The sequence below is a fragment of the Barbatula barbatula genome, assembly GCF_947034865.1.
Source record: "Barbatula barbatula genome assembly, chromosome: 15".
In the NCBI taxonomy this organism is placed as follows: domain Eukaryota; kingdom Metazoa; phylum Chordata; class Actinopteri; order Cypriniformes; family Nemacheilidae; genus Barbatula; species Barbatula barbatula.
In genome coordinates, this window is record NC_136778.1 from 9,900,608 (window position 1) to 9,928,362 (window position 27,755).

A 27,755-nucleotide genomic window follows, 5' to 3' on the forward strand; every position below is an offset into this window, starting at 1 on the left:
TTTCTGGTGAGGATATTTCCAGGGATGCACAAGAGGCCTTGCTTTTGTTCTGCAATGTAGAGGCATTTGAACCCCAAGCATTTGTTAGCATTGATAAACACACGAATGTTATCTTTTGGTTTATAGGGTGAGCAAGGTTCTGTGTACATGCTGGTTTCCTGGAAATCAAGGTCACAGTTTTAGTCTTTGAACCTTGAATGATGAATGCTGCTAATCGGTGGACTAAAGATTCAGTTTCATTGCGTTAAATCAATGACTGAATAATTCATTTTTGTTGTTTATCCAGTGTGTTTTCAATTGTAAATTGAGGGCAGGAGATGGAGACTTAATCGCAATCGGTGTTCATCTATCACTGCGTGCAGTTGAGTGTGTTACACCACATAACTACAATAGTTATCAAATTGATGTCCCAAGCTATTTTCAACAATATTTGCTATTTCATAATTCCACTGTTCTAAGTAAAGCATTAAAATATTTGAAGTTTGGGACAAAACCATGTGGCAAACTACAGCATGTCATAGAATGTGGATTTTATTCAAAAAAGCATTGCGAAACATTCTCAAATGTTTGCGAGGAGACGGTGCACACGAAAGAAAGCATAACTTGACATAAAAATAATATTATTAATATTTTGTTGGTTGTCTCTAGTTTTTCACTACAACAGTCATTTCAGACTCCGTAAGCTTTTTATGTGTTTTGTGTGTAATAGGTTACCATGTCACCCTAAAGTCATCTGAAACCTAACCTACAGTTTTCACTCCATGTAAAATTACTGTAAGTAGTTCACCTAAAAACGGTCCCCATTTAGTTGACCATAGTCCTTTTAGATTCCTCCATGGAAAGTCAATGGAGACCATTATTTGGGTAAACTATTCCTTTTAGGAATTAATGAATGCACTATGTTGTAATGTGATCTTAAATGTTCTCCTGGAGTCTGAACTATCTGAAAAGGCCTACAACGTGCCCACACTCTCTCCATTTACTTTAACTGCTGGTGTTAATAAATAGAAATTATCCATTTTGGTTATTTTGTTTTTAAAGAGACAATTTCTATCAAATTAAATTGAGTATTTGGTATAATTACCGGTGGTGGCAGTATGTAGCGAGCACTTTTAAAACCCACCACCTGTAAAATCATTTGGCAAGTGAATCAGATGGTGACCTCGTATCTCTTGTTTACCTGGTTGCTTTGACCTGCTCTGAGAGCGACTGTCAATATCGACCTGTCTTTAATTTGTTTACCTCTTTTTTTAGCCAGAGCTACAGACAGTTGAGGTTAGAAAGACGCAGGATGATAGAGATACTTCAGCTGCACACACAAAACAGCCATTGTGACTAAGCTTCTCAATCAAGGAACGGTTTGGATTTCGGTAAGGCTGGTGTAGAAGATTCATTCTTCAACATATCTGTTTTGGGTTAACCAAATGTTTTTAATAAGGTAAATACTTGTTTCCTGTTCTGTCCATTTCCAGTTTAATAGAAAATCTACTTGGCTGTCAGGAAGAAGAGATCAGGACGGAGTGCTTTTTGTGTTTAAACGCTTCATTAGGTTTAATATTAAAGCCCAGTGAGGGCCATCGACAAGGAAACACATCTAAGAACGTGGTCCTCTCTACCCAAAGAGATTCGAAGGCGAGAGGAAGGGTTTCTTTTTTATTTTTTTAGACGTAGCAGCAGGGCGGAAGCAAAGTAGAGCAAGGGGGAGAGGGTTTGAGAGGCAGTGGGAGGCGAATACAGAGCTTAAAAAAAGTATTTCGGTCGTTGCTTATGAACAGATAGTACCCTAAGTCATGCTGGCTGTGTGTGTGTTTCCATGGTGATGTCTGGAGGGCAGACCAGCGGAGAGGCTGCTGGTGCCAGGCAGAGACGCAGGACAAGCCTGAGCCTTGAGAGAGAAGATCCGGAGGGACTTTCCTCACCACCCGCTTTCCGCAAACTCTCGCCCATGTACCCCAAGGAGGAGAACAGCACGGGGGGAATCACCACCTCTGTCAACTACCTAGATGGAGTTTATGAGTACCCAACTCAGACTTACGGCACCTCATCGCCCACTGAGCCTTCTTCTGTCGGATACTATCCGGCTCCCCCGGACCCTCACGGTCCAGCGGTTGAAGAACATCTGCAGTCTTTAGGCACGGGATCCAGCAGCCCTCTCATGTTCGCACCCTCCAGCCCCCAGCTTCCTCCGTATCTTAGCCATCATGGTGGCCACCACTCTACTCACCAGGTGTCTTACTATCTGGACACCTCCTCTAGCACAGTCTACAGGTCAGTGGAGCTTGGGCATCTTTAAATGGCTGGTTCACCTAAATATGAAAATTCTGTCATCATTTATTCACCCTTGTCTTTCCAAACTTGTATGACTTTCTTTCTTCTGCACAAAACAACAGAAGTTATTTTGAAGAATGTTGGTAACTGAACAACAACACTGACCAACATTGTTTTCTATTGTATGGAAAAAACCACTGAGACACTTTGTTTCAGAGAACTCATATACAGGTTGAATAAAATGAGGGGGAACAAATGATGACAGAATAGTATGTATATTTTGGGTTGAACAATCCCTTTAATATGAGCTGTGGGACTCATAGTGTTACTGTGGTGATAATGTATGTAGACATAACACCCAAAACCTGCTAAAAACAAATAAAATAACCCTACAAATATTTGCTGACCTTGATGAAAGATGGAAATGTTGTGAGCTGTTCAGTTAATCAGATGAAGTGAATAAGGTAGGAATTGTTTTACGCCTTATTTAGGATTCATTGAGGCACGATGTTTGTTTAGGTCACTACAAATTCTGCTCAGGCACCTGTTTTCAAGGCGGTTTTATAAAATAAATACAACATATAAAACATATTTTTATACACTTGTGAGGCTTGTTAAACCAATCTATGCTGATGCTACACAAAACTAGGTTAAATGTTAAATGTTCATGTGTTTCAATTGCTTAACAACCCATGACTTTCTAGTAAGTACCATTAGCAAAAGTACTTCATTTGAATTCAATATTTAGCCATTTAAGATAAATCTGTTGAATTCAGATCCGATTGCATTTTTATTAACATTTATTTTAACATATGGGTGTATTTTCTTTTGTATTCATTCCTGTGGCACATGCATTTTCTGTGTCTATGGACTAAATGTTCATGACATATGGTTGGTTGGAAAGTACATGTTGTTCTCATAGTACAAGCCAGTCTGCACACTCTATCTTTATTCCACTAAAGAAGAAATGTTATGTTAGGTTTCTTTCTGCAAAGGAGCAGTAAAACTGGTCTCAGTTAGTCTACCACAGTATATGAAGCTAAGAATTAATTTGTCTTTTTTTGGGGTGGGGATAGGAAAGTAGAAAATAAGTGGAAGACTGTACTAATGAGTCAGATGTTGAGAAAAGGGATGTGTTTTTAGCCGATTCTTAAATACAACTGGACATTTTGCGTTATGGACATGACATAAAAATTCTCAGAGAATAAATTTGTCACAATTATATTGAACCTTCTGATTATATTAAACCCTTGTGGATAGAGTCTAAACTTAAAAAAATGTCAATCTATGTAAATAATTTCTTTTTTAAAAAGGGGAAATAAACATGCGTTATTGGATGTGACAAAAGAAGGACGTGTTATTGGGGAGACAACAAACTTTGTAGGATTTCTGTAAAATAAAATGCACCATCCTGAAGCAATAATACCCAATGAATGGAGAAGGGATGCCTCTTTATAGAACATAGACTATACTACTTCATTTTCATTTGTCCATTTATGAAGAAAATGAAGCGTTATGGATGTGACAATCCTGAAAATGGCACTTACCTGACTATGAAAAATGAGGCACTATAAGAGAGATCTCACATGGGTATTTGAACCACCAAGTGTTTATATCTGTGGTGTTACCATAGTAAAAGATTGTTCCAGAGTCGTGGAACACATCGGCAGAAAGTACGTGAGAGTAGTTTTCCCCCTGTGTGGGACAGCACCACAAGATGTTGTTCGTTTGCAGAGTGCAAGGATCGGATGGGTACATAAATCTGAATTAGCCAGTGAAGATGTGGTGGTTTTGTAGGCAAAGAGCAGTGATTTTAATTGGATGCGATCGACTATAGGGAGCCAGTGCAACCTAAAGAAGAGAGGACTTCTTCGGCTTGTTAAAGACCACTCTTTCCGCTGCATTATGGATCGTATCCTCGTTGTACAAGCTGGAAGACCAGCCAGGAGAGCATTGCAATAGTCCAGTCTGGATAGGACAAGACCTTACGTAGGATGCTCAGAGAGGAAAGGTCTAATTCTCCTAATATTGTAGAGGATGAAAAGTTGTGAAAGGTTGTGCTGTTTTTAGTAGTTCAGTTTTTGCAAGGTTTAGCTGCAGGTGATGGTCCTTAATCCAGAGTGCAACGCAGAAACCGTTAGATCATTAGGCTGAAATAACAGGTGGAGCTGTGTGTTATCTGCATAGCAGTGATAGGAAAAGCCATGTTTCCGAATGACAGAACCTAGGGACATTGTGTATATGGATAAGAGCAGCAGTCCAAGAACTGAGCCCTGGGGTACCCCGTACTGAGATGCTGGGACTCAAAGACCTCACCTCTTCAGGATTCTCTGTATGACCTATCTGAGAAGTAAGACTCGAGCCACTGAAGCGTGGTTCCAGAGACACCCATATTCTTGAGGGTCGACTGGAGAATGTGGTGGTTGACAGCGTCGAAAGTGGCAGATAGATCCAGTAGGATGAGTGCAGATGATTTAGAGGCCACTCTCAGGGCTTCGATGAGTGAGAGCAGTGAGGTCTCGAGGGAATGACCGCTCTTGAAACCAGACTGGTTGCTGTCCAAGAGGTTGTTCTGTGTGAGAAATGAGGAGAACTGGTCAGCTACCACATGCCCAAGGGTTTTTGCAATGCAGGCGAGGAGAGATAGTGGTCTGTAGTTTGTAAACGTATATGGAGTAACGTGCCTATTTAATCTGTATAAGGGGCACACAGGCACACACACTAAAAACTGTCTGTATTCCATGTCTATTCACAGAGATTTGTAAAGTCTGTCATTAAATTCTGTGTCTAGACCTTGAAAAGAGAACAATTACTGAAAACAACAGTTGTATTACAGTTATCACATTGCGGCTAAGAGCAAAAAGCACTTTCTACACTTTTAGAGGAACCCAAAAGTGATTTAGTGGCAGCCAATGGTTTAATGTTTTTTTTAAAGCTAAAAGCAATGCTTTTCCAGCTTTGCCTATTGAGTATGTGTTTAATACACAGCTGAGACATTACATTTGACATTGGATGACATTAGACAGCACTTAAGTCTATTTCTGAGGTTATGCCAGAAATCTGTTGGACATTAGAATTAAGGATAAAATAAATATTTACAAACACTAGTACAAGAGGTCAGGAAAGAACAGGGGGCATTCACAGTAGAGAGGAGGTTTGCCATTTACTTAAAGAAATTATGTGTATGTACAGCAATTTTTGAATAAATTTGGTATCATCATTGATTTTTTTAGCCAAATTAATTGTGATTTTCAAAGTACTAATTGTTTTTATTTTTATGAACTAGCTGTGAGGTAACAGGAAGTCTAAGTGAAAAAAGTACAAATTGTATGAATCCATCATTTCACCAAAATCCATCTGAAGTTCAAGCCCTTTTCTTTCAAAACATATAATGAATATTAATATTTTTACATGCTGTAGTTTATTATAACACAAGTAAAGTATGACGTTTCAGGAGTTTTAAATGCTTAAATGTTTTAAATTAGTTTTATAAACAAAAATTAATAATTGTGCAAATATATTAATATCTTTAAGCACTTATACTATTTTACTGAACTAAATAATAAAGAAAAACTGTGATCAGAATAAATATGAACACCATGGTGGCTGCTTGAAGATTGTGAAATAAACCAGTTTGAATTTATTTTAGATTTTCTTTAGCCACTTCATTTCCATACATTACAATTGTGTTATTCCAGTTTTGATAAGTTCTGTTATTGTAAAATGTATGAATGGCAGTTCACTTTCAATATTTTATCATCTGCTTTTTTCCAAAAATTGCATTTTCTTTGATGACTTGTGACACCTCATACCACTTCCTCTGTTCAGGTCCAGTGTGTCAGCTTCTCAGCCTGCAGGTGTCGGCTTGTGTGAGGACCTCTGCAGTGCTACAGACAGGAAGGAGTTGTATAACGGGTCAAAAGCCACAGGGTTTGGTCTAGCGAAGGAGACACGCTTTTGTGCTGTGTGCAGTGACTATGCTTCTGGTTACCATTATGGAGTCTGGTCCTGTGAGGGCTGCAAAGCTTTCTTCAAGAGAAGCATTCAAGGTAACCATCCTGCATGTGACAATAGCCGAAAATGAGAAAGCAATGAGCTTTATTATGTTTAACCTTAAAATCTAACATTGTAATGCCTTGCTCTCCTGTAGAGCTGAATATATCTTAATATATCTCATAAAAACTACATGATATTTTAAGAACATTATTGCTTAAAAAAACAAGGTTTCATCGTAGTAACTTTAAGGCCAGCTGCTACATTATTTCTACCATACATGCACAAAACAACAGCAGATCTACAAAACTCATGCGTGCAATGTTTAAATAATTTTTTTTTGTATCAATGTATTATAGTTATTTATTAGTCATTTTCAAGTCAGGCCCTAACAAAAGTTTGAATTGAATGAATGCAGTTCACAATCAGCCTTACATATTCTCTTCTCTCCTTCCTTTTAAAGCTGATAAAAAAGGTGAAAATCGAAGTCTCACACATAGATCTGATGAGACACCACCTGACCGTCACAGTTATCGCTGCCTGTAGCTCATTTGTGGTTCAGTATTACGTTTGAAGGGGCTGCAGATCTAGGTGGATTTGATGAGATGACAGGCTGTGTAGATGCTTTGAGCCTGACCCTGACATAGTAGCTTCTCTTGCAGGAAACCAGCAGGGGAAATGTCTGTAACTGTGTTCCTGCCAAATGTGTTTTAGGGTACAGTATGTGGGAGTACAGAAGGATAGGCCAAGATATTTATTAAGAGAGCGAGAAAGACCTGAAGCACAGAAAAGAAAATCATATAGCTCTTCTCTTAGAAATAAATATTACTTTCCTTTTAAAAGATCTCCCTATAGCAATACACTTAAAAAACATTTATTTTATTCTATAGTTGAAACTTATTAACAGATTTAGCCTACTGACATATCGCTTAAGACTTACTGACATAAAATTATCATTAAACTTTATTTGGAGTCCTACTTGGAGTCCTAATGCACATTTCTTTATATTAAGCCTAATGTGTTTGAATGTGACTTTTGATGAGGATTGCATGATTTTTGAATAATATCAGTCTTTTAATGCAAGATATTTAAAGTGTACCTGAAGTAGGTCCATACTTGCTATAGTTACACTTGAGCACTCTCAAATATTCTGAAGTATATCTTTTAGTTGAGAACCCAAGGCTCATTCAAGGACACATTGCTGACTGTGCTAGGTGTCTCTCTCCTCAGCAGTTTATTTTTTGCACTGAACCTGTCACTTTTACTAGCCATCCAAATGTCTTATTATCTTAAAATCATCTTGTTAACCCGCCAATTTTCATATAAGTGCTTTGCATTCTCTGATCTTATTGAAACCTTAATTAGGATTTTCTGCTTGTTTCATACAAGTGTTTGTATATCATGCCTCTGTGTGTGTAGGTGTGTGTGACATTTTTGCCTGAGACACAATCATCTAATTTAAAATGTAATTTGTAGCGCTGGAACAGCATGTTCTTGCTCTCAACACTTAATCAGATTCAAGGCCGTCACTGCACTGCCCCGCACGCTTTGTTGCTTGTGACAAAACAGTATTTACATATTGCTAATACAGAGTTAAATAATGAAAACATCTCCAAAGAATATAAAGATTTTGGACCTATGATCTTCAATAACAAATCAGTCTCGATATCTCTGCCTCCAGGTCACAATGACTATGTTTGTCCTGCGACCAACCAGTGTACTATTGACAGAAACCGCAGGAAGAGCTGCCAAGCATGCAGACTACGCAAGTGCTACGAAGTAGGGATGATGAAAGGAGGTATGCATACTATATACTGCCAATCTTCACAAAAAAGTTCCGAATGCAAACCTTGCAAAATGTTTATTCAAGGGTGCTCTTAGCATTTTTCAGAAATATACTTAGTTTTCAAACAAACTTGTAAACAGTAGTACACAAAGTATATTTATTCCTTTTTATATTAAAAATGTAGCTTCACATAGTTTTGAAATGATATGCTTACAAGTACAAGTTTAGCACATAAAGTAATATCATTTACAAAAATTCTTAAACTTTACTTAAGTATAGACCGTTTCATCGGACACACGCGCCTGACCCCCAGTTAACTTCCGGTTTGTGTTTGGCTAGTGTCTAATAATATAATATATATTTTATATATTAATTTTATGTTAATATCAATTTGTATTATTATTTTACTGTATAATATTTGTATTAAATAAATGTTGAATTTGATGTATGTTCATTTTATTAAATAAACAATGTGTTGAACGGGTCCTGTATTTCGGTCGCATTTAAACAAACCGTATGGTACATTGGCATACATTGATATAACATTGAGTCTAAGTTCAAAATATTGGAGAGGCAAGTTTAGCCAACCGGAAGTTCAGTTGGGGTCAAAAAATGCGCATCCGCAGTAACATTTATTTATATTGTTAAGATGAAACCGTCTATATTCTCAAAGTCAAATTAAGTGTGCTATAGTATACTTCTGTTAAACTAAAAAAATAAAAAAGTATACTTTCCGTACACTCTGAAATATATTTAAAATGACACACTGAAGTTTACTTGACTTGATATACTTAAAACTATAATGAACTATTCTAAGTATGCTTGTCATGTGTAATAGCTTGTATTTGTGGATTCTCTTTTCATTGAGTAGCCTATTAAAAATCTTTTTTACTAGTTACTTACTGAGAGAATACTTCAGCGTATACTTGTTTTAATCTAAAAATGTGCTATAAGTATTTAACTAGTAAACTAAAAATCAGTATACCTTCATATAAGTTCACTTTGTAGTATAGTATTCACATGAAGTTATAAACTACACTTAAACTAAAGGTGAGAAAAATCTTAGGCGAGAACATTGTGGGGTGTGTGGGTGACCGCGGACCCTCCTGATGACAAAAATGACATGATGCCGGCGGCGCATGGACTGCCGGACTATACTTTGGGCTTAAGAAGTACTGATATGGTAGTAATGAAATTGGTTTATTAAGTACTGAATTGGTACTGTACACTTACAAGTATACTACTACTATTTATATACAATTTATTCATACTGTAATTACATCATAAAGTATGCTTGTAAATATACTAATATAATAAAATAAACGTATACTTATTTTTTGTAAGTTTACCTACAAAATGACGTTAAAATATGCCTAATTAAAAACAATTAATATAAAAAAACAAACAAATACAAAAACAGTTTAGATTCATAATGTAAGGGGTTCCCATCATTTCCATTGCAGGTATTCGCAAGGATCGAGGTGGTCGAGCTGTCAGGCGGGAGAGAAGGAGGAGTGCTAGTGAGGATCATGACAAACGCTACAATGAACAGCCGACCCATGTGGGTCTAAAGACGGTTGCTCCACAGAACAAAAGGAAGAGAGGCAACGGTGGGGTGGTCAGTGCTTTATGCATGAACCCAGAACAGGTGCTGCTGTTACTCATGGGGGCGGAGCCACCAGCCGTCTGTTCAAGACAGAAATACAGCCGCCCGTACACAGAGATCACAATGATGTCCCTGCTCACCAATATGGCCGATAAAGAACTCGTCCATATGATAGCCTGGGCTAAGAAAGTACCAGGTAAAAATAATGAACGTTTCATTTCATTATGAGCACAACATCGAGGGAATGGTTCATACATCTTAACAAGTAATTTCTGGGAGAAGTACAGTAACAGCCTTGCCTGTTTTTTTGTAACCGTGGTAGCAGATTTTAAAAGCACAGGTGGCAGTGATTCAAACGACAAGGTCACAGGCGCAAAGATAAAGAACATAGGGGTTATTACGGTTATCTATGCTGCGCCTCAGTTTGATTTGACTTCCAGCTGAGCTTAGCACACACACATAAAACCCGCTGGGAGTTTTAGTGAGCCATTACATTTGCTGTTCAGAGGTCTTCATTACCCTCTCCTGAGAAGTAAACACTTTCTTTTATGAGCTACAGCAGACAAGATTTTCATTTCACTGTATGTGGGCGAGGTCCCCCAAATTTTGGGAAAGACTAATAATGAGTCGTGATGATCACGACTTTCATAACCCTCACGTAGTATACATCAGAAATGAAATGTAACACTCCACGAAGCATCAAAACCATCCGATGTGATACATTATCTTCCTGCAATAGGCAATTTCATGGAAAAATGTCAACATTAAAATGAAACATCAAGTTTTGATCAAAGGTTTTCACCGAACTTTTAGGTCCGATTTCAATATTTGGTGGTTTAAATATCCACGTAAAGCCCCTCTTAACAAAAGACTGACAGCATGATAAGACACAGGAAAACTGTGGAGGTTATTACATCATTTTTTAACCTTTTCAAAATACATGTACACATATCTCTCTGTTGTATTGCTTAAAGGGGAATATACACCTGTTTCCATTTCAGTATTTGAGGTTTGAAAAGAAGCAGAGATTCTTTCATGTTTTCATGTTTTACAAATAGAAATAATATTGTTATTTGAAATTTGTCAAAACATATTGTTAGTAGTTCACAGACTAAAACAAAAATGATGATTTTACCTAAACATATATCTATAGAACATTTTAAAGCAACCCTTTGTTGTTTTTCGACCTTAAAATTATGTCTTAAAATTATTTTATCCTTTGCCGATCCTGCTCCCCTCTCTCATCCCAATAACTTCCTATCTCTCTACACTGTCCTATAATTAATAATAAGGCAAAAAACCTAAAGAAACATCACATCGAAAATGCTGGAATTTCCTAAATATGTTTATTTTATAAAAACATTTAAATGAGCTTTTAGTCCTACAAATTGTATTCTTTTTTTTCAAGATGATGTCACTGTTCTCCGCAGGGTTCCAGGACCTCTCTTTGCATGATCAGGTTAAGTTGTTGGAGAGCTCCTGGCTGGAGGTGTTAATGATTGGACTTACATGGAGGTCTATTCACTCACCTGGAAAACTCATCTTTGCTGAGGATCTCATCATCGACAGGTGCTGTATGTTCTGTACCTCCTCTTGAATGCCACTGTTAAGAAGCTTATTGCAGAATATACGTTTGCACTCGTGTATTTTGCACAGACATTTTGAAACGTTGTAGTGGCTTAAAATACGACTTAACCTGAACTTGGACTAACCTGAATTAAATCCTCTGATACTCTTGGGTTTAGCATGACTTGGATTTCTCCAGTGACACATGAACAGACAAATGTGAACCACGCTTTGACAAGCATGAAACATGCTTTCAACTGTTTTGATTGAATTTAGCCTTGCTTGACTGGTAATGATAATGGAAAAGGACATATGTGCTCTGACAGAACCTGTGGGGACAACTGTTATACTCTAATAAACTCAGTTCTGCTTGTTTTACTCCCACTTCTTGATGCTTAAAACATTTTTACTTGATATTGATCTGGTGAGCTTGAATGTGATTGTCAGCTTTTTGGAATGTCACACCGACCTGATGCATTTCCGCTACGCTTTTTTTTGCATCAATTTCTCAAAGAACATTAAGGTGCATGAGGTTTTATCCCCCGCAGAAGGGACAGGCCCAGAGGAAGGCTGTACCTTACAAAACAAAATTGAATGATTGTGAAAAAACTGGATTGGTAAAAGAGGACGTGGGGACTATTTTCTGAAGAGCTTATTGCTTCTCTTCAGAAGACCATGTCACAGGTAGCTTGTAATTAAAGAGAGTCCAATTGGGAAAAGAGGAACAGCATCATCGATGAGTAAGGGGATATGAATTTAATAAAAAACAAACCCGCGCAAAAGTAAAGGGTCGTGGGTTCACAGGTTTGAGATAATGAGGTTGGCTTAAAGTAAATCATATTTACAATACCACAATTTAGTGCTTTGAGAAACCACTTTTAAAGATGCTATATAAAAATTATGTGTTGTTATATTTGATTATTTCAGGGCATGTATCACAGGAAATGACAGGAGTCTTTTAATTTACAGGAGTGAAGGAGAATGTGTCGAGGGAATGGCTGAGATTTTCGACATGCTCTTGGCAACCGTGGCTCGATTCCGCAGTCTCAAACTTAAGACGGAGGAATTTGTGTGTCTCAAAGCCATCATACTGCTTAATTCTGGTAAGTAGTTGAGGTTTATGAAACCTTTATGAACCTACAGTGATGCGTCACAAACACACATGAAGTCCCTATGGCTCCAGATCCACTAAGGGCGATTTTAAGCAGATGAAAACATCAGGTGTTGTTGCGGACACTTGAACGGCGTGTTTTTTCAAGCGGAGGCGCATTGAATACTATGATACGCTGAGCGCCTGTGCTGACGTAGCGTTTCCGTTGGGAACGATTGAAAAAATAAGCTGGCAGAAACACCCTGGTTGACACAACCCCTAAGTGACATATACTGATCTGGGAGTTTTGTGTTTCCATGACAACATTTCCAAAACCGTGGTCTGCCTGGTTGGCACATGTTGTGGTTTTTAACCAATGTAACACCTGAAGTGTTTTAATAACATGTCCAACATATTAGATTTAGCAAGTTTTAACCCACGTTTCTCTGTAATTTTATTAAATTGACATAAAAGGGGAAGGGTCCTATAGCCCTTCAACCAAAAGATTTTTCATGACCTCATTCCAAACAAAGGGGTATTGCATTTTCCAGCATGGCTGCTCACGCGAGTATAATTTATTTGCCAACGTACCGCATTACTTATTTCACCGCATCATAAGACAACTGTAAGGGGTAGGCGAAGGGGTATGCAATAGAATTGGGCCTACATACTATTATATTTATAGTCTGGTCTATAATTTATATTGACCATTTTGCAAGATGTAAAAAACACTGGTCCAAAATATAAAAAATCTTTATCTTTAAGTATTGTTAATAACATCTCATTTACATCACAACCCGTGTCAATAAATCTTACTTGTCCAAGATGTCAGCTCCACTTTAACATAATCTTCTTCTGCTTAATGTTTTTGATCTGGACAGGTGCGTTTTCATTCTGTTCCAGTCCTGCGGAGCCCCTGACAGACAGCTTCATGGTGCAGTGCATGCTGGATAACATCACTGATGCCCTCATTTACTGCATCAGTAAATCAGGCGCCTCACTGCAGCTGCAATCACGTCGACAGGCCCAGCTTCTGCTGCTCCTGTCCCACATCAGACACATGAGGTAAAAAAGATTTGGATCCATAAAGGAATAATTTTGTATGCCGCAACTTACAATAAGTGATGGGTGATGCTTCCTTCTGAAAGCAACAAAGGGATGGAGCACTTGTACAGAATGAAGTGCAAGAATCGAGTCCCCCTGTATGACCTGCTGCTGGAGATGCTGGATGCTCACCGGTTCCACTCTTCAGGGAAAGTGCAGCGACCCTGGGCACATAATGAGAAAGATCGGCCCTCTACACCAACAACTAGTAACGGCAGTCCCTCCAGAGGACATGGAGTCATGCAGCTCAACTCCGAGCCAAAGTCCGGAGTCATAGCATCTGAAACACATACTGGTAAAATTTAACAGCTAAACCGTGGACTGTGATTCATCGCAATGTTGCTGCCTACTAATTCAATTGGGGATAAAGGGGAGTATCTGTTTGTGCCTTAAAAAGATTCCACCTCAAATTCAGATGCCTAACCAGATTAATACAAGTGCCAATGGGCAGATTAGATCCTCAAACACTTCACATTTATGGTCACAGTTTTAAACTTCCTTTATAAAAGGTGTGTTTGGACTCTGTCTGTCATATTCGGAGACACAGCTTTATGAAGAAGCTGCTATTTTTTTCGTTTAGCTCTATTGAGTGACAATATTCTCAACAGCTGGCCTATACACAAACACTTAATGAAGATAAAATGTAAATTGCATAAGATACGTGCAATTTCTTCAAAATTGTATGAAAATCAGTTTAATTCATAAAAATGTAGTTCCTTACCAACGATAATCCAAAAAATTGTTTTGTAAACAAATGTGTTACTTTCAATACATGTTCATTGTCGCTTCTGAGCTGTCAGTCACATAAGCAGAAGAGCAACACTTTACAGGAATTAAACTGATTTTCATACATTTGACATGCTATTATAATTACATTACAATTACACACAATAGCTGCTGTGTGTAACTATAAGCAGCTACACAAAATATAAATAATTCATCAGTGTTAATTCTAAGCACACAGTCACATGAGCGCTGTATAAGTTAATAGAAAAATAAAGACAGGAGCGCCGCCTGCAGGCCAACACGAAAACAGCGTTACACGTCTAAAACTATTTTCTTAAATTGCATATCAGTGTGATTGATGCTCGTAATCCGATCTGTTTATGAATAAAATGTGCTATATTTTTTATATTTTTAGATGTTGAATTTTAAATTAAATGACAAAAATGAAAACACATCATAGATCAGCGAAAGGCCTAAGTGCTGTAAGCCTGTTTTATGATGTTTATATGGCTTGGTTCGTTTTTTAGTATTAACTGATTTTTACTGTGACAGTGATGTCATTGCTTTGATTGTATGACCAGACTTATAAAAGACCATCATTTGAACATTAATTATCTTTGAAGATGATTATAATTATTGATATCCTAGTGATAACTGGATATAACAGACACTGACTGCCTTGCACTACACTCTGCTTCTTTCGCGTATTATTGTGGTGAAGTGTAAAAGCATGTGTGATTATGATGTGATGTCTTTCAGATGACCTCCTGTGTGTTTATGTTTGGTCAAAGTCCTGCAGATATTAACATTGCATTTATCAGCTATTACATTTCACTCATTTAAATTTGACATATTACAAGTAACGCATAGCTCAAGTTTTGATTTTGAGTTGATGCAAATATTTGAATGATAAACTATAAGCAAACCAGCAGAATTATACACATCTATCGAATGAAAGGATGTGTTTTTTATTGTCAGCATTAGCAAACTGTACATACATAAATAGGCATAGACGTTGTAATCATAATTAATGTTTTGTCACATTGTCATAACACAAATTAAAATACAGTAAGTAGATATCAATCAGTAAAAAGCACACATCTCTCATAGATATACACCTATCAGTGATTGTTTCGCATTTGTGGAAAATAAACTTGTACTCCATGCCAAAAAATAAAAAGATGAATTGCCATGCAAAAAAACCCTTGTATTTAAATAATACTGAAAATAACGCCTTCCTACCATTTGAATCTTAAATAATACAAAAATAAAACAAAGTATTTTGGCCATTTTCGTGGACGGTATAAGTGCTGTACCATTATGTCAGTGCTATTAAGTAGATAGTTATGCTTTCATAGTTTTTCTTCTGTTTCTTTGGGACAGAAGAGATTGGCTACAGATGTCCAACACTAGTCTACATTGCAATGATCTCAATAGTGATACACGGTATACTGAATGAGAAAAAATGAAATTAGCAGCAGTATCACACTGTACAGGGACACGAAAAAAACGACTTTGGCTAACACGTCCATTCTGTGTCCTGCTATGCCCTGCAGTACTTCTGAATCTAATAATAAATATATAAAGGCATTTGTAAAGTCTCGTCCTGCTCATACAGGCGGCGGGCCGTTGGTATAGCGGAGCATGGGGTGGAAAGATCGGGCGAAGTTGTTCGCATGAGCACAACTGTAATCTTCCTCAGTCATTGGAACCAGACAGGTTAGGCCCACTATGAGCAGCAGTAACAGCTGGAGTGGCAGTGCTGCCCGGAGCACTCTCAACAGAAAGGGCTGGCAGCGAGCCACAGCAGCGCCACCTTGTGGCCGGGAGGAACCAGAGCGAGATGCAACGCATCCAGAACCGCTGGCCAACCTAGGAAACAAATCAAATGGATTACGATTATCATTCAAATATGAATTTCGATGACGAGCGCAGATGAACACAAAGCAGAAAGCTCTATTTATTTCAAATGTTGTGACTAGTTTTAACTTCTCTCCATCAGTTTATTTTATGGCTAATATTCAAATCTCTATAGGCTACATATTTTGGACAGACATATATATTTTTTAAATTGCTGTTATTTGTATTGTATAATCAGAGACATCGACTAAATTGACTTTATTATATCTTTCTTTAAAAAGTTACAACAAACATTCTACAATGCTTGACAAATAGTCAAGCACATCAATAAAATATTAATAAATGTAAATTTATGAATACAAACTTGAATGATTATTTAGTTATGTACATGAAAATAACCCGTTGCTTATCATTACATAGATTACAGATCATGTTTTTTCACGTTAAATGAAAATTATTATAATGTTTTTTTTCCAGTACTTCAGCCGATTTTAAGAAGGATATAAGAGCACCGTGATGAATAGTTTGCACCCAAAACAAAAAGCAACAAAATGATGATAGCAAAAAAAACATGATTTGGATTTAAAGGGATAAGTCACCCAAAAAAGAAAATTCTGTTATTTATTAACCTCTTGTCATTTTAAACCTGTATGAATTTCTTTCTTCTGCAGAACACAAAAGAGGATAATTTGAAGAATGTTGGTAACCAAACAACAATTATACCCGCCATTCACTTCTATTCTCTGTACACAAAACCAATGCAAGTCAATGTGTACCCTCGTCGTTGTTCGGCTACTGAAATCCTTTGAAAAATCTTTTGTGTTCTGCAGAAGAAATAAAGTCATACAGGTATGAAATGACAAGGGGGTAAATTATGACAGAAGTTTCTTTTTTGTGAAACTTATCCCTTTAATAAATTTGTATATTGTCATTCGGCATCAAGAATGGAGAAAGATGATGGATCGAAAAAGATTTTCCATGGTTCAGACAACATGGATCTGGAACGAGTTGCATCATCCCCCTGCATTCTAAAGTCCAGGAGACAGGTACCTGTGGCGTGGATGTCTGGCTGTGGATCCTGGTTCTGACACACTACATTTGCCTCGTAGCTGTTGTGCAATGAGCAAAAGGGAGGTAGGGAGGGATAAAAGAAAAGAAAGAATGTTTCAGTCCCAGCAAATAAGGACAAAGCTTGTGGTGACAAGCAGAGACATATAGCCAAGCGATCAATATAGTAACAAATCTGTAAAGAACAAAACAAAAGGAGGCAGCAAAAAATCCAGTAGCAATGACAAAAAAAATCTTGCAAGATGCAAGAAATCTGGCGTTCCAGTACAGACACCTAAAACAAATTTACAATTGTCTGAAAGATACGCCAGTATTTCTTGTAGAACTTTCACAAGAAGTACATTACTTCCTGGGTCAAAAACATAAAAGCATTACTGGGGGTTGAGGTGGTGAGCTGGTGAGCTAATACTTGAGGGATTTTATTAGTTTTCAATATTAAACTGGAGTAAACTGTAAAAAATTCTTCTAAAGTTCCCCTGATATCAGCTCATCCTCGGAACAGTGATGTTAACAGCATGCCAAAAATAATAATATCAAACCGAAGGGAGAGGAGTAGCATTACCGGTTGTTGTTTAGTGGAAACGGCGACCTCTGGAACAGGATTTACTGATCCAGAAGTATCATTGTCGTCCGTAACAGACCAGACAGCCGCATCCTGTAGGTTTGATGAACAGTCAATTGAGAAAACGGAGCAATGAAAGATCTAAACTGATCACTTAATATGAACACCGGGGGTGATTCCCAAGTGTTAGTCTTTTTAAGTTTGAACTTTTAAGACTGACCTGTCTATCCCCATGAAGCTGGAGTTGTTTTTCTAGCAGCTCCAGGTCAGTGCTCACAGCCTTCAGAAGCAGTCGCAGGCGGTTCCCGATGACATGAACCCTCTCCTGGGCCTCCAGACACTCACTTCCACGTGCCTGTACCAGCAGCTGAACTGACAGCTCCTGCAGACTGTACACTTTCTGCTCCGTTTCCATCAGCTCTCGTTGGATTTGCTGTGAACAAAGAATGTAGTTTAGAGTGGCGCACATGAAACGTTTGTATTGTCATTTATAGAACTGTGGGCTTTTATAAAGTTGTAATTTATAGAAATGTGATTAACCGAGTTTATTTATAGATATGTAACTGCACTTATTTACAGAACTATGCTCTTTTACAAATGATTGAATTGTGAATAAGAGAGCAAGTTTATACAGCTTAGTTTGAGAAGTCACAGTTATAAAAAAATCTGTGCAATCAGAATGATCATTTTTAGAATGTATTTTTGTAACATGATTTATAGAATGATATAAAAAACGATTTTTAGAACTGTGATTTGTACAACTTGAATTTTTAGAACAATGATTTATAAATTAATATATTACATGGCGCGCTTGGATACTTGATTGGCCAATTGCATCATTCCAAGGTCAGATATTTCCAGATAACAACTGCTCATAAAAAATAACACTTGAAGTTTTTAGATTCACATGATAGCCTGGATGCCTCAAGTCATTTTGACAGACAGAGTTTACTATTACGCAAAAATCGTATATATCTAAAAATATATATTTTAGTAAAATATTGTGGTTTTTAGAACTGATATGTAGAACTGGGATTTTAAGAACTGGGATCTATAGAAAACAGTTTTAAAAATTATTTAAAACTACCTATAGAAATATGACTTATAAATGAATTTATTAATATTATTTTTAAAACTGTGATTTTTAAAACTAATGATATATAGAACTTTGATTTATAGAACTGATAAATAGAATTGTGACTTATTGAACTTGATTTTTCAGAACTATAAATGATATCATATTTTATAGAACTGTGATTTTTAAGAAACTCTTTTAGAACTGTAATTTACTATGACTTATAGAACATGAATTTCAAATTTTAGACGAAATGATTATTTATAGAATCATTTGTCTAACTGTGATTTTTAAGAAACTCTTTTAGAACTGTAATTTACTATGACTTATAGAACATGAATTTCAAATTTTAGACGAAATGATTATTTATAGAATCATTTGTCTAACTGTGATTTTTTTAGAAGTGTGGTTTACTGAACTGATTTTTAGATCAGAACTTTGTTTTAACTTCGACTTTGATTATCTAAAAGCACATTGAAAGTAGGGGTGCATGATAAATTATCGGCCATATTAGTATCGGCAGATAAATGGTTATATTTAATGTTATCTGTATATATATATTATATCCGATACATCGTAAGTCATTTCCTCTGGCTAAACTTCTTCAGCTGCATGCTGCTCAGTTAAAATACAGTACAGTACTGTCTTTCTGTCGTGATCATACATTTACTGCTATTAGCAAAACATTGAGGCTTAAAGAATCATTAAGTAGTGTAAAGTAGGCTTGGTGCATGATTTTTAAGGGAAAAAGAGAACTTTTCTTTTCAAATAAAAGCAGTTGTCCACTTTTTGCCTTTTGTTTCAGTCTTAGGGAATTTTATATTAATATTTAGATACTGTATATTTCGGAAGAGAACGATCGATTATTGTTATGGCCAAAATGTACACATCAGTGCATCTCTAATTGAAAGTATTACACCATCCAAGCACATTTGACATACAGTACTACTATTGAAGTACTATCATTTAAGATTACTTGCACGCTACATAAGGATGGTTTTAGCTTCAGACAATAACACTAAGCACACACTCATAAAGAACAGAAGTATGATAGTGGTACCTTCAGTGCTCTGTAATGAGCCCTTAGTGTATGCCGATCTAGCCCTGATGCGATCGGGACGATCTCATTCCTCCGGCGGTCAATGTTCTCCAGCCAGAGAAGAAGACCATGGCTCAGCTCATGGAACTCCTTTAGAAAAGCACACAATGTAAGTGTTTATTCATCTTTCTGGTTGTAGGTCTCTGGGTGTGTCGTCTGTGTCTATACCTGGCATTGCATCAGTGCATCTTGGAGAGCCGTTCTCCACTCCTTGAGTGATTTTCCCAGTCGATCCCAGGATGAGTTCATATCTTTCAGTCTGTCTTTCAGGTCCCGGCCCTCCTTAGATTCTGACTGAAGGAGTCCAACGCTACTTAAGTTGATGGACAAAACTTTAGATTTATGGGAATCCATGGCCTTCAGTAGGTCCTGTTGAGAACAGGTGCACTTTCAGCTCATTGAATACACAGTACACGCGTGTTTGTGCGAGTAAAAATAACTCTGGTGTATCAGATGCCTTGAGAGGTGTATGTGGGTCAGTGGGATGGTGACTTTCCTCTTGTTTATTTTCGTTATGATGAAATCCTGACCGTTTATAGCTCTATAGTCTATGTGTGTGTACACTGTAGACACGTGACACTTATCTTACCACAGCACGTGCAGTATGCAAAATACAGTACATATCCATAGGTACAAATGCATTATGAATCAAGCGATATAAACCTTTAATTTCCGAATCCTCTGTTCAATAGTATGTATATCTGTACTGAGATCTCTCCCCCTCAGCTCTGCTAACTCCGTCTCAGCTCGGCTGAGCCACGCCTCCATGGCACTGAGGTCAGAGGTCAGCTGTTGCCATAGCATCAGGTCTTCCGTCTGTCTGTGATCTGCGTCGGCAGTCTGGGCCTGGATCAGCTCCCAACGCTCAATCACACCTGAGAGATCAAATACAACATTTTGCACAATAGCAAGATTCAATTCAGTGAACAAAAACTTTAATAGAGTGACTGGGCAACATTTCATCTGGAGTCCATTGGGTCTTCTAAAATACAGAAATGACTCAGTGGCCTGCGTCTCAGAGCTAGACTGACCTGTGCTCTGTGTTTCTGAGTTATCAGGGTTGCTGATTCCGGACAGATTGTCATCATCCTCCCCCAGCTCTCCTTCAATCCTCTTTACCTCCTTTAGACTGCCCCGGCAGTCATCCATTAACCGCATCTGAGCAAAAAACACAGTAAACTTCACCGTTTAAATGCACTGTACCTCAAATACTCATCTTCTTTTGTACTTACATATCCCATGTAAGAGGTGTCATGGCCACACATAGCGCCATCTGTCTGCTGGTGACTGTAACGGTTGGTGTCCAGCATATTATTTAATAATCGGGCTGTTTCACCTGCATTAAAATGATGCACCGATTAATATAGAATGTCACATGACCCTTTTCACAGTAACTACGGTTAGTGAATCAATGAAGTTTATCCAAACATATGATTTGAAATATTGTAATAGTGATACTGAAACGAGGAAAAAACATCATGCAAAATGGATGACGTGTTACATGCTGGCATAACTGTGTTTCATGCTATGTTTAGTTGGGTTATTGCAAACGTGGGATACTGACGTATTTAGAATTCATGTTATAGTGCAGTTCATGGAATGTGATATTTAGTGCACTTCATCATGCAGGCTTGAGCATTAATTTAGCATGCCACACATTATAACTCCTGCCTACCAGAGGAGGACCTCAATGTGTTTTCTGTTATTTTTATATAAGCCTCAGGGCTCTCAGGAATCACTACTTCTGCAAATAGAGATACACAACAGAGTTACTGACACCACCTACTGAGCACCCAGGACACCCAGGAAATCATCCAATACGCTAACATCCCTCTATGACATGTAAGGATGCTCACCTGAAAGTGCTGAAGTGGTGATACACAATAACTCTTCATCCTCATCTTTGCTTTGTCCTCCCTGTTCTCCAGACATGTTATGGCCCATGGGGTCAAGATCATAGTCGTGGTCCCATTCCAGCGGGATGGAATCTACGCTGGCGGGTGTGCCCCGTCCTGAGCCGTTCATGCGGGCAGGAGCTGTGGCAGCTGAGGGTGGTCTGCTGGATGAAGGAGGGATGGCATCCTCAGCCCACTGAAGGTCTGAGAGGTCATCTGACTCGAATTCCTGATCAGAGTCGTCACACTCGTCATCAACCAGCTGTGTAAAATACAGGACAGCAAGTCAAAACACAATAAAAACTCAAAATGAGTTTTAAAATATTTAATTAAATGTCTTAATTGTTTCATTTATTTTAATATATATTTGTAATTTAATTTGTATTTATTTATTAAATATTGAAATCAAAATTATTTTAAAAGCAATACATAAATAAAGTTAGTTAAGTTTAATTAAAATGGATAACAAGCAATTAAAATTCTCAATTTCATCCAATTTGATGCTTGCATGCCTGAATTTGTAGCATTTATGTGCACGAATATGTTTCTCACCGGCAGGCGTGTGAGTTTCTTGTAGTAGCGCTCCACCCGACCAAACACCTCCTTACAGTATCTCTGCAACTCATCCAGCTCCTCCTCTATGACAGCAGCATCCAGAGGTTCGCTCTTCTCCATCAGTACCTCACCCTGACCAAACACGCTCTCCATCTTCCCCATGTTCAGACTGATCTCCTTCTGGAACGCCTGTTACGCCCATCGGTTTCAAAGGGTGAGAGATACACATACTGCATATTGCAATAAAGAGAAAAACACGCACGGTGCTTACCTTAAGTTGTTTGATCTTGGCCTGAACGTCACACTCTGAGAAATGCTCAATGTTAGTGAGCTGCAGGTCCATTTCAGTCAACCAAACCAGAATACCATCTCTGGCTGTCTCAAACTCCTCTCGCTGAGTGATGAAATGCTACAAAACAAAACACAGACAAATGTCACTCCATGTCAATTATTACCATTTTAATTCAATAAATAAATGAATAAACTTTGTCTATATTCATCACCTTAAGTCTGCGCAAGATGGCGGCTACTCTTCTTTGAAGGATGTCCCAGCGTCGGTTCCCATCGTGCACCATTTGTCGCAGTCGGCAGGATGAATCTGTCCGGTTCTCACGAGCCAGTCGTCTGTACTGCTTATTGATGAGCTCCAGCTGGGTCAGACACTCCTGCACCTGTCTCTGAAATGCCTGCAATGTGGTGACGTAATGTTTGTAAGATCAGGTGTGCCATATACGTCTTCTGGGCCTTAGTCAGCATTAAAGTTGTGAAAGTGTATTCTTCTGATGTATATCTGAATTAGAAAAAGGGCGGGGGTTGATTTTGACCTTTGAAAATTGATTGGATTGTTGGAAGCCAAGCCAGCGGACCATCAGTATAGTCCCGCCCACAGGCTGAGACATATGTCATTCAGAGGAGAGATTTCGTTTGAAGGAGGAGGGGACATTTTTGACATGAATAAAAATGATGAATAAATTTTTTTTATAATTAACAAATTGGAATATAGAAAAGTGTATTACTAGGGATGTAACATGATGACTTGGAAACGTGCCATAAGCATCCTCTTTTCTTTATCCTCTAATCATAACTGTTGCTTAGAGGTATGAGTTATAGTATGAGATGGGTAAAATGACCAAAAAATCCCTTTTATAAAATACAAGAATTGCAGCAGATGGACCTTGCCAAAGGTAGCATCTATTATTTTGGTAACACTTTAGTATAGGGACTAGTGACCAATTCTCACTATAAACTATTTGCTTTTTATTAGTACTTATAAAGTACATATTCTGCCTGATCATATTCTACATCCCTAGTCCTACACAATACCTTAACCTAACAACTACCTCTTACTATTAATAAGCACCAGATAAGGAGTTTATTTAGGCAAAAGTTTGTTAGTAGCGAGAATTAAACCTTAAATTGAATTGAGACCATTGTTTTTTCGAACATTTTCTATGTTAGGACAGGAAGACCTATCGTTTCATACAGTCATGTGAGCGTGATAATATTGAGACAATTTTGCCATTGCGATAACATGATAATATGGTTACATCCCTATTTATTACACTATCACACGTGTTGAAGTGTGCTATTTTATTGCACTGTTGCCACCGGATGACAGCAGTGAGGTACATGTAGGTTGGACCCCACTGACCCAGCCTGCCAATAACTGAATCCTAGAAAAGATCTTTCATTCTGTTTCATCAAAATATCGAATAGATCTCACCTCAAACTTCTTGAGCTCTTCTTTAGCGACGGTGTACAGCACCCCAGAGGAGTTGGGCAGAGCCGCTGTCCTTTCAGACACCTTCAGCCACTCTTCGAAACGGGAGTAATCATCCAGAAACTTCTGCCACAATCTCCACGTCTCCTCAATCCTGCAAGCACGCACCAAATTGTGTTCCCAGATTCTTTAGGAGTCCTTATTTCATTCCTCATTCCGTGCAGTGTGTAATGTGGCTGTGTGTGAATGTAAGCAGTCTGCTGAGTTGTTAAGCTGAAAGTGAATCACGCGAACTAGTCGTCTATCCTTCTAATTTAAGTTCCGCGTCATATTTGCGTCACTCGGTGTGATGCCCGCCTACGTTCCATTTGTGACACTGCCATGCTGTACACGGTAGTCAAATCACAGCAGACTAGACCATCTAACAGTCAGATCAGAGTAGGCTGACAGAAAGGAGGGGATTAGACAGATGAATTGCCGAACGAATGATTTGAGAGTCAGTCAAGAAGTATTTTAGAAAATAAAAGTGTTTAAACACCTTCAAATACATAAACTTGTTGTTGGACACTCCATAAACCAAAGTCTCTTTAAGTACAGTTGCTTTACTGTTGTTCTGTCATGTGTTTATAATTGTACACAGAAACAAAAACGTGTACACTATCCATTTTATCCACACACTCACTTGAGCCTCCTCTCCATAGCGATAGCACAGATGTTCCTCCAGCGACGGTCCAGGCTGCGTGTGGCCTGCTGGATGGATTCACAGTCTGTCTCTGTGGCACAGGCGTCACAGTCGTGCAATAACACCTCACACAGATTCAACACGGACGCCACACCTGTGCTGTGCTTCTCAATGTCCCTCTGCAGATCCTGTACAAACATGGTACACGTGCACATGATGACAATATGAAAAGCAGAGCATGCATGTTTAAAAAGGTGCCATGCACAAATCACACTAATCTCTACAGGTACGGTGCTGACCAAATGTATTAGACCACCACCCAATGTACGTCTTGTGTCACAGCTGCCGTAAGCCTAAAATACTGTTCAGGACCAAAATACTTTTTTATGTTTCTGTGATGTTTAATCTACCAGTATGTGTAAGGTGTTTAGTCACAGAAGTATTTCTAAAGCTGAAATAAAATGATTGTTGTTATCAAGAAAGGCAAAAAAAGAGTAAAGGACTTTGTTACTTACTGTGAATAAATAAACAATAATAGAGATGGAAAAGTTCATACAAAAGACTGCCAGCAAGAATGCAAGAGAATGGCAAACTAAATATGACGAATGTTTATTTTTATGTGGAAATAAAGACTAAAGTTTCAGTTTGTTATTTGCCCAATAAATGACTATACATGTTTTTTAACAAAAGTTTTTGAACAATTTCAAACATATTAGTTTTCTCCTTATTCTTAAATGTGGTCTCATACATTTGTTAAGCACTGTAATGTATGTTTCATCCTGTTGCATCATCCGTTCAAAAACTCCACAGGAAAAAACATTTCCTCTTTACAATAGCCATGTTTCCTGCACTCTTATACAGTAGTCGTGGATAGCGCCACAACAAAAATGTAATTTAATTTTAGCTTTTAGATTTCTTCTGATAAAGCAATAAGATTTAAAGATGTGTTACACAAGATGTACTACACAACATTGCCAAAAAATCATGTTTTGTTGTGTAGTCTGATTCACAATCAAACAAATTATGGTTTCATCGGATGCACGTGCCCCAAGTTAACTTCTGGTCTGTATTTGGTTATCGGTCTAGGTCAGCCCTTCTCAAACAAAAACGTATGTAAACGCGTGCACACACACTCACACAGTTCCACCACAGGCACAAACCAGTGTTGCAGTGTTTACCGACTCCTTCTGTCAGGTAAACCACGTAGCAATTAGAGACATTTTGGATAAACCTTAACTTTCATGCAGTAGAAACATTTGCCGGTACTGTACAAGGTTTCGCTCGTCGTTCCTTGCGTATATCTATGCCGCGAACAGCAGAAAACAGCAGCACATTCAACTGAACGAATGAAAATTCTCTCACTGTTATTGACTGCCTGGGCATATGAACATGAACGTAGTTTGAACATTATCGGTTTTTGTATATAAACTCTTTAATTGATTTGTTGTTTAGTAATTTAAAGTTTATTGAAACAAGTTTTGTAATAACAATTTTACCGGACCTTTGACGTTGACGAGAATTCAGATTTGGACCCTTGAGTGTTAACTTTGAGAGCCTGTGGTCTAGGTAGTGAGTTGTATATAAAAGAAAACTTTATTTTATGTTCATATTAATTTATATTAATATTTTATTGTATATTAATGTTTTTAAATTAAATGAAAACTACTCAACACTTGTTCTCTTTGACAGCAACATTCGTTTTTTTGCTGCAGAGCGAGATGTTTCTGGGGGAAGTGAGGATCGAGCTCTTATTTTTTCCGAAGAATCTTCAACAGACTTAAAAAAACACTAACCTATCAGTTATTAGTTTAATGTTTAAGTGTTACTTGTCTTTCCCTTTATTATTTGCACAAAATATAATGCGCCTGAAATGAATGTTAATGTCCTTCTTTGTGTGCATGTGTGCGTTACCTGCTGCTGGCTGAGTTTTCTTTGGATCTCATGAGAGTCGCTGGTCTCATAGACGATGGGCCGCGAGAGTTCAGTCTCAATGTGTGCCAGCCAGGAGCGCAGACTGCTCATGTTCTTATCTAGCTGCTGCACGGCCACCAGAGTCTCCTTTAACTTCTTTACCCTACAGATCCCAGAGACACAAGACTTAAAACATCCGAAACAACCAATCAGATAACACGTCCACGCTAAAAACACAATGCGATATGTCACTATGCATATTATATTGTAAATAAGCTTTATAAAAATGCCTGTGAGCTGTAAATATTTCTTGTATGTTAAAAGGTACTTAACATTGTACTAAAGTTTATGATGTATATTTATTGCATAGTAAAATCACGATATTACATTGTGAAGTTACTCTGTCACCTCTGGATTTTAATATTGGACAAATTTATCATATAAAATATCATTAACTGAAACACATCTTAACTAAAAGCAAGTTATAACGTGTATAATAAAGTGTGCATTGTAATACAACATTACAAGCAGACAGAGACTCTAACCCACTGGTGTTTCCTTCATATTCCTAAAAATACAGAATCACAGATTTAAAGCAGCGCCACATACATACTCACGCAAACCAGCATAGCATGCTTCACATCTCAGATTAGATCAATACGCACTGATGCAGAGTGAATGGGTTTTAACTTCAACTAACTTTCATAGAAACGTGTGCTGTGTGTTGCAGATAGAATGTGACCTAGTGAGATAAAGCCCTCATGTACTTTGGTATGTGAGTGGTCCAGTGAGCCACACTGTAATCTTTAATACAGCAGAAACAGAAAACGTGCTTGAATAGAGCAAGTTATGACACAAAACACATATTTAGACAAGACAACTTATTTTAAAGAAAATGTCCATTCAGACATTTGATCAGAAAAAAAATGCAACATAAGTCTAAACAAACGTAACGTTTTAAATACGCAAATAAAACATGGATAAATATTTTTCCTGCCTGTTAATATCGCAGTCACATTCTGGCAGATCTGAATCCTGTCCCGGACATCCTGCCATATTATCAGTGCCCATATCCAGCACCATAAGGCCAAGTTTTCCCAACCGAGGGTCTCCAAAGAAAGAAAAACTTCCACACTGTCCAAATTCCCCTTCTCTTTCGTCTGACCAACAAGTGTCCAGGCTTTCTCTA

General features: G+C 37.8%; 2 protein-coding genes across 6 annotated transcripts in view; one reads left to right on the forward strand and one right to left on the reverse strand.

The window, feature by feature from the left end:
- Window positions 1-1,256: 1,256 nt before the first annotated feature.
- Window positions 1,257-15,334, forward strand: esr1 (estrogen receptor 1). Of its 5 annotated transcripts, none has more exons than XM_079473961.1 (9): window positions 1,257-1,370; window positions 1,835-2,268; window positions 6,097-6,317; window positions 7,943-8,059; window positions 9,511-9,849; window positions 11,084-11,222; window positions 12,189-12,322; window positions 13,191-13,374; window positions 13,458-15,334. In XM_079473961.1, the coding sequence occupies exons 2-9, from the start codon at window positions 1,946-1,948 to the stop codon at window positions 13,717-13,719; spliced, it is 1,719 nt and encodes a 572-aa protein (XP_079330087.1). In that variant the 5' UTR covers window positions 1,257-1,370; window positions 1,835-1,945; the 3' UTR covers window positions 13,720-15,334. The 5 variants fall into 5 exon arrangements, with proteins under 5 accessions (XP_079330087.1, XP_079330088.1, XP_079330086.1 ...); XM_079473962.1 differs by having other exon boundaries at window positions 1,258-1,370; window positions 1,830-2,268; XM_079473960.1 differs by having other exon boundaries at window positions 1,263-1,370; window positions 1,473-2,268.
- LOC306904202 (nesprin-1-like) overlaps window positions 15,087-27,755 on the reverse strand; it is a 75,163-nt gene continuing 62,494 nt past the window's right edge. The window contains exons 88-104 of the mRNA XM_079473959.1: window positions 26,567-26,729; window positions 24,656-24,843; window positions 23,977-24,127; window positions 22,757-22,939; window positions 22,525-22,662; window positions 22,251-22,442; window positions 21,660-21,960; window positions 21,479-21,547; window positions 21,036-21,139; window positions 20,835-20,961; window positions 20,467-20,678; window positions 19,972-20,172; window positions 19,765-19,893; window positions 17,850-18,062; window positions 17,630-17,722; window positions 17,050-17,108; window positions 15,087-16,011 (exon numbers count right to left, since the gene is read on the reverse strand). Coding sequence (XP_079330085.1) covers window positions 15,750-16,011; window positions 17,050-17,108; window positions 17,630-17,722; window positions 17,850-18,062; window positions 19,765-19,893; window positions 19,972-20,172; window positions 20,467-20,678; window positions 20,835-20,961; window positions 21,036-21,139; window positions 21,479-21,547; window positions 21,660-21,960; window positions 22,251-22,442; window positions 22,525-22,662; window positions 22,757-22,939; window positions 23,977-24,127; window positions 24,656-24,843; window positions 26,567-26,729 — 2,785 coding nt within the window. The 3' untranslated portion in view covers window positions 15,087-15,749. The remainder of the gene's footprint in view (window positions 16,012-17,049; window positions 17,109-17,629; window positions 17,723-17,849; window positions 18,063-19,764; window positions 19,894-19,971; window positions 20,173-20,466; window positions 20,679-20,834; window positions 20,962-21,035; window positions 21,140-21,478; window positions 21,548-21,659; window positions 21,961-22,250; window positions 22,443-22,524; window positions 22,663-22,756; window positions 22,940-23,976; window positions 24,128-24,655; window positions 24,844-26,566; window positions 26,730-27,755) is intronic.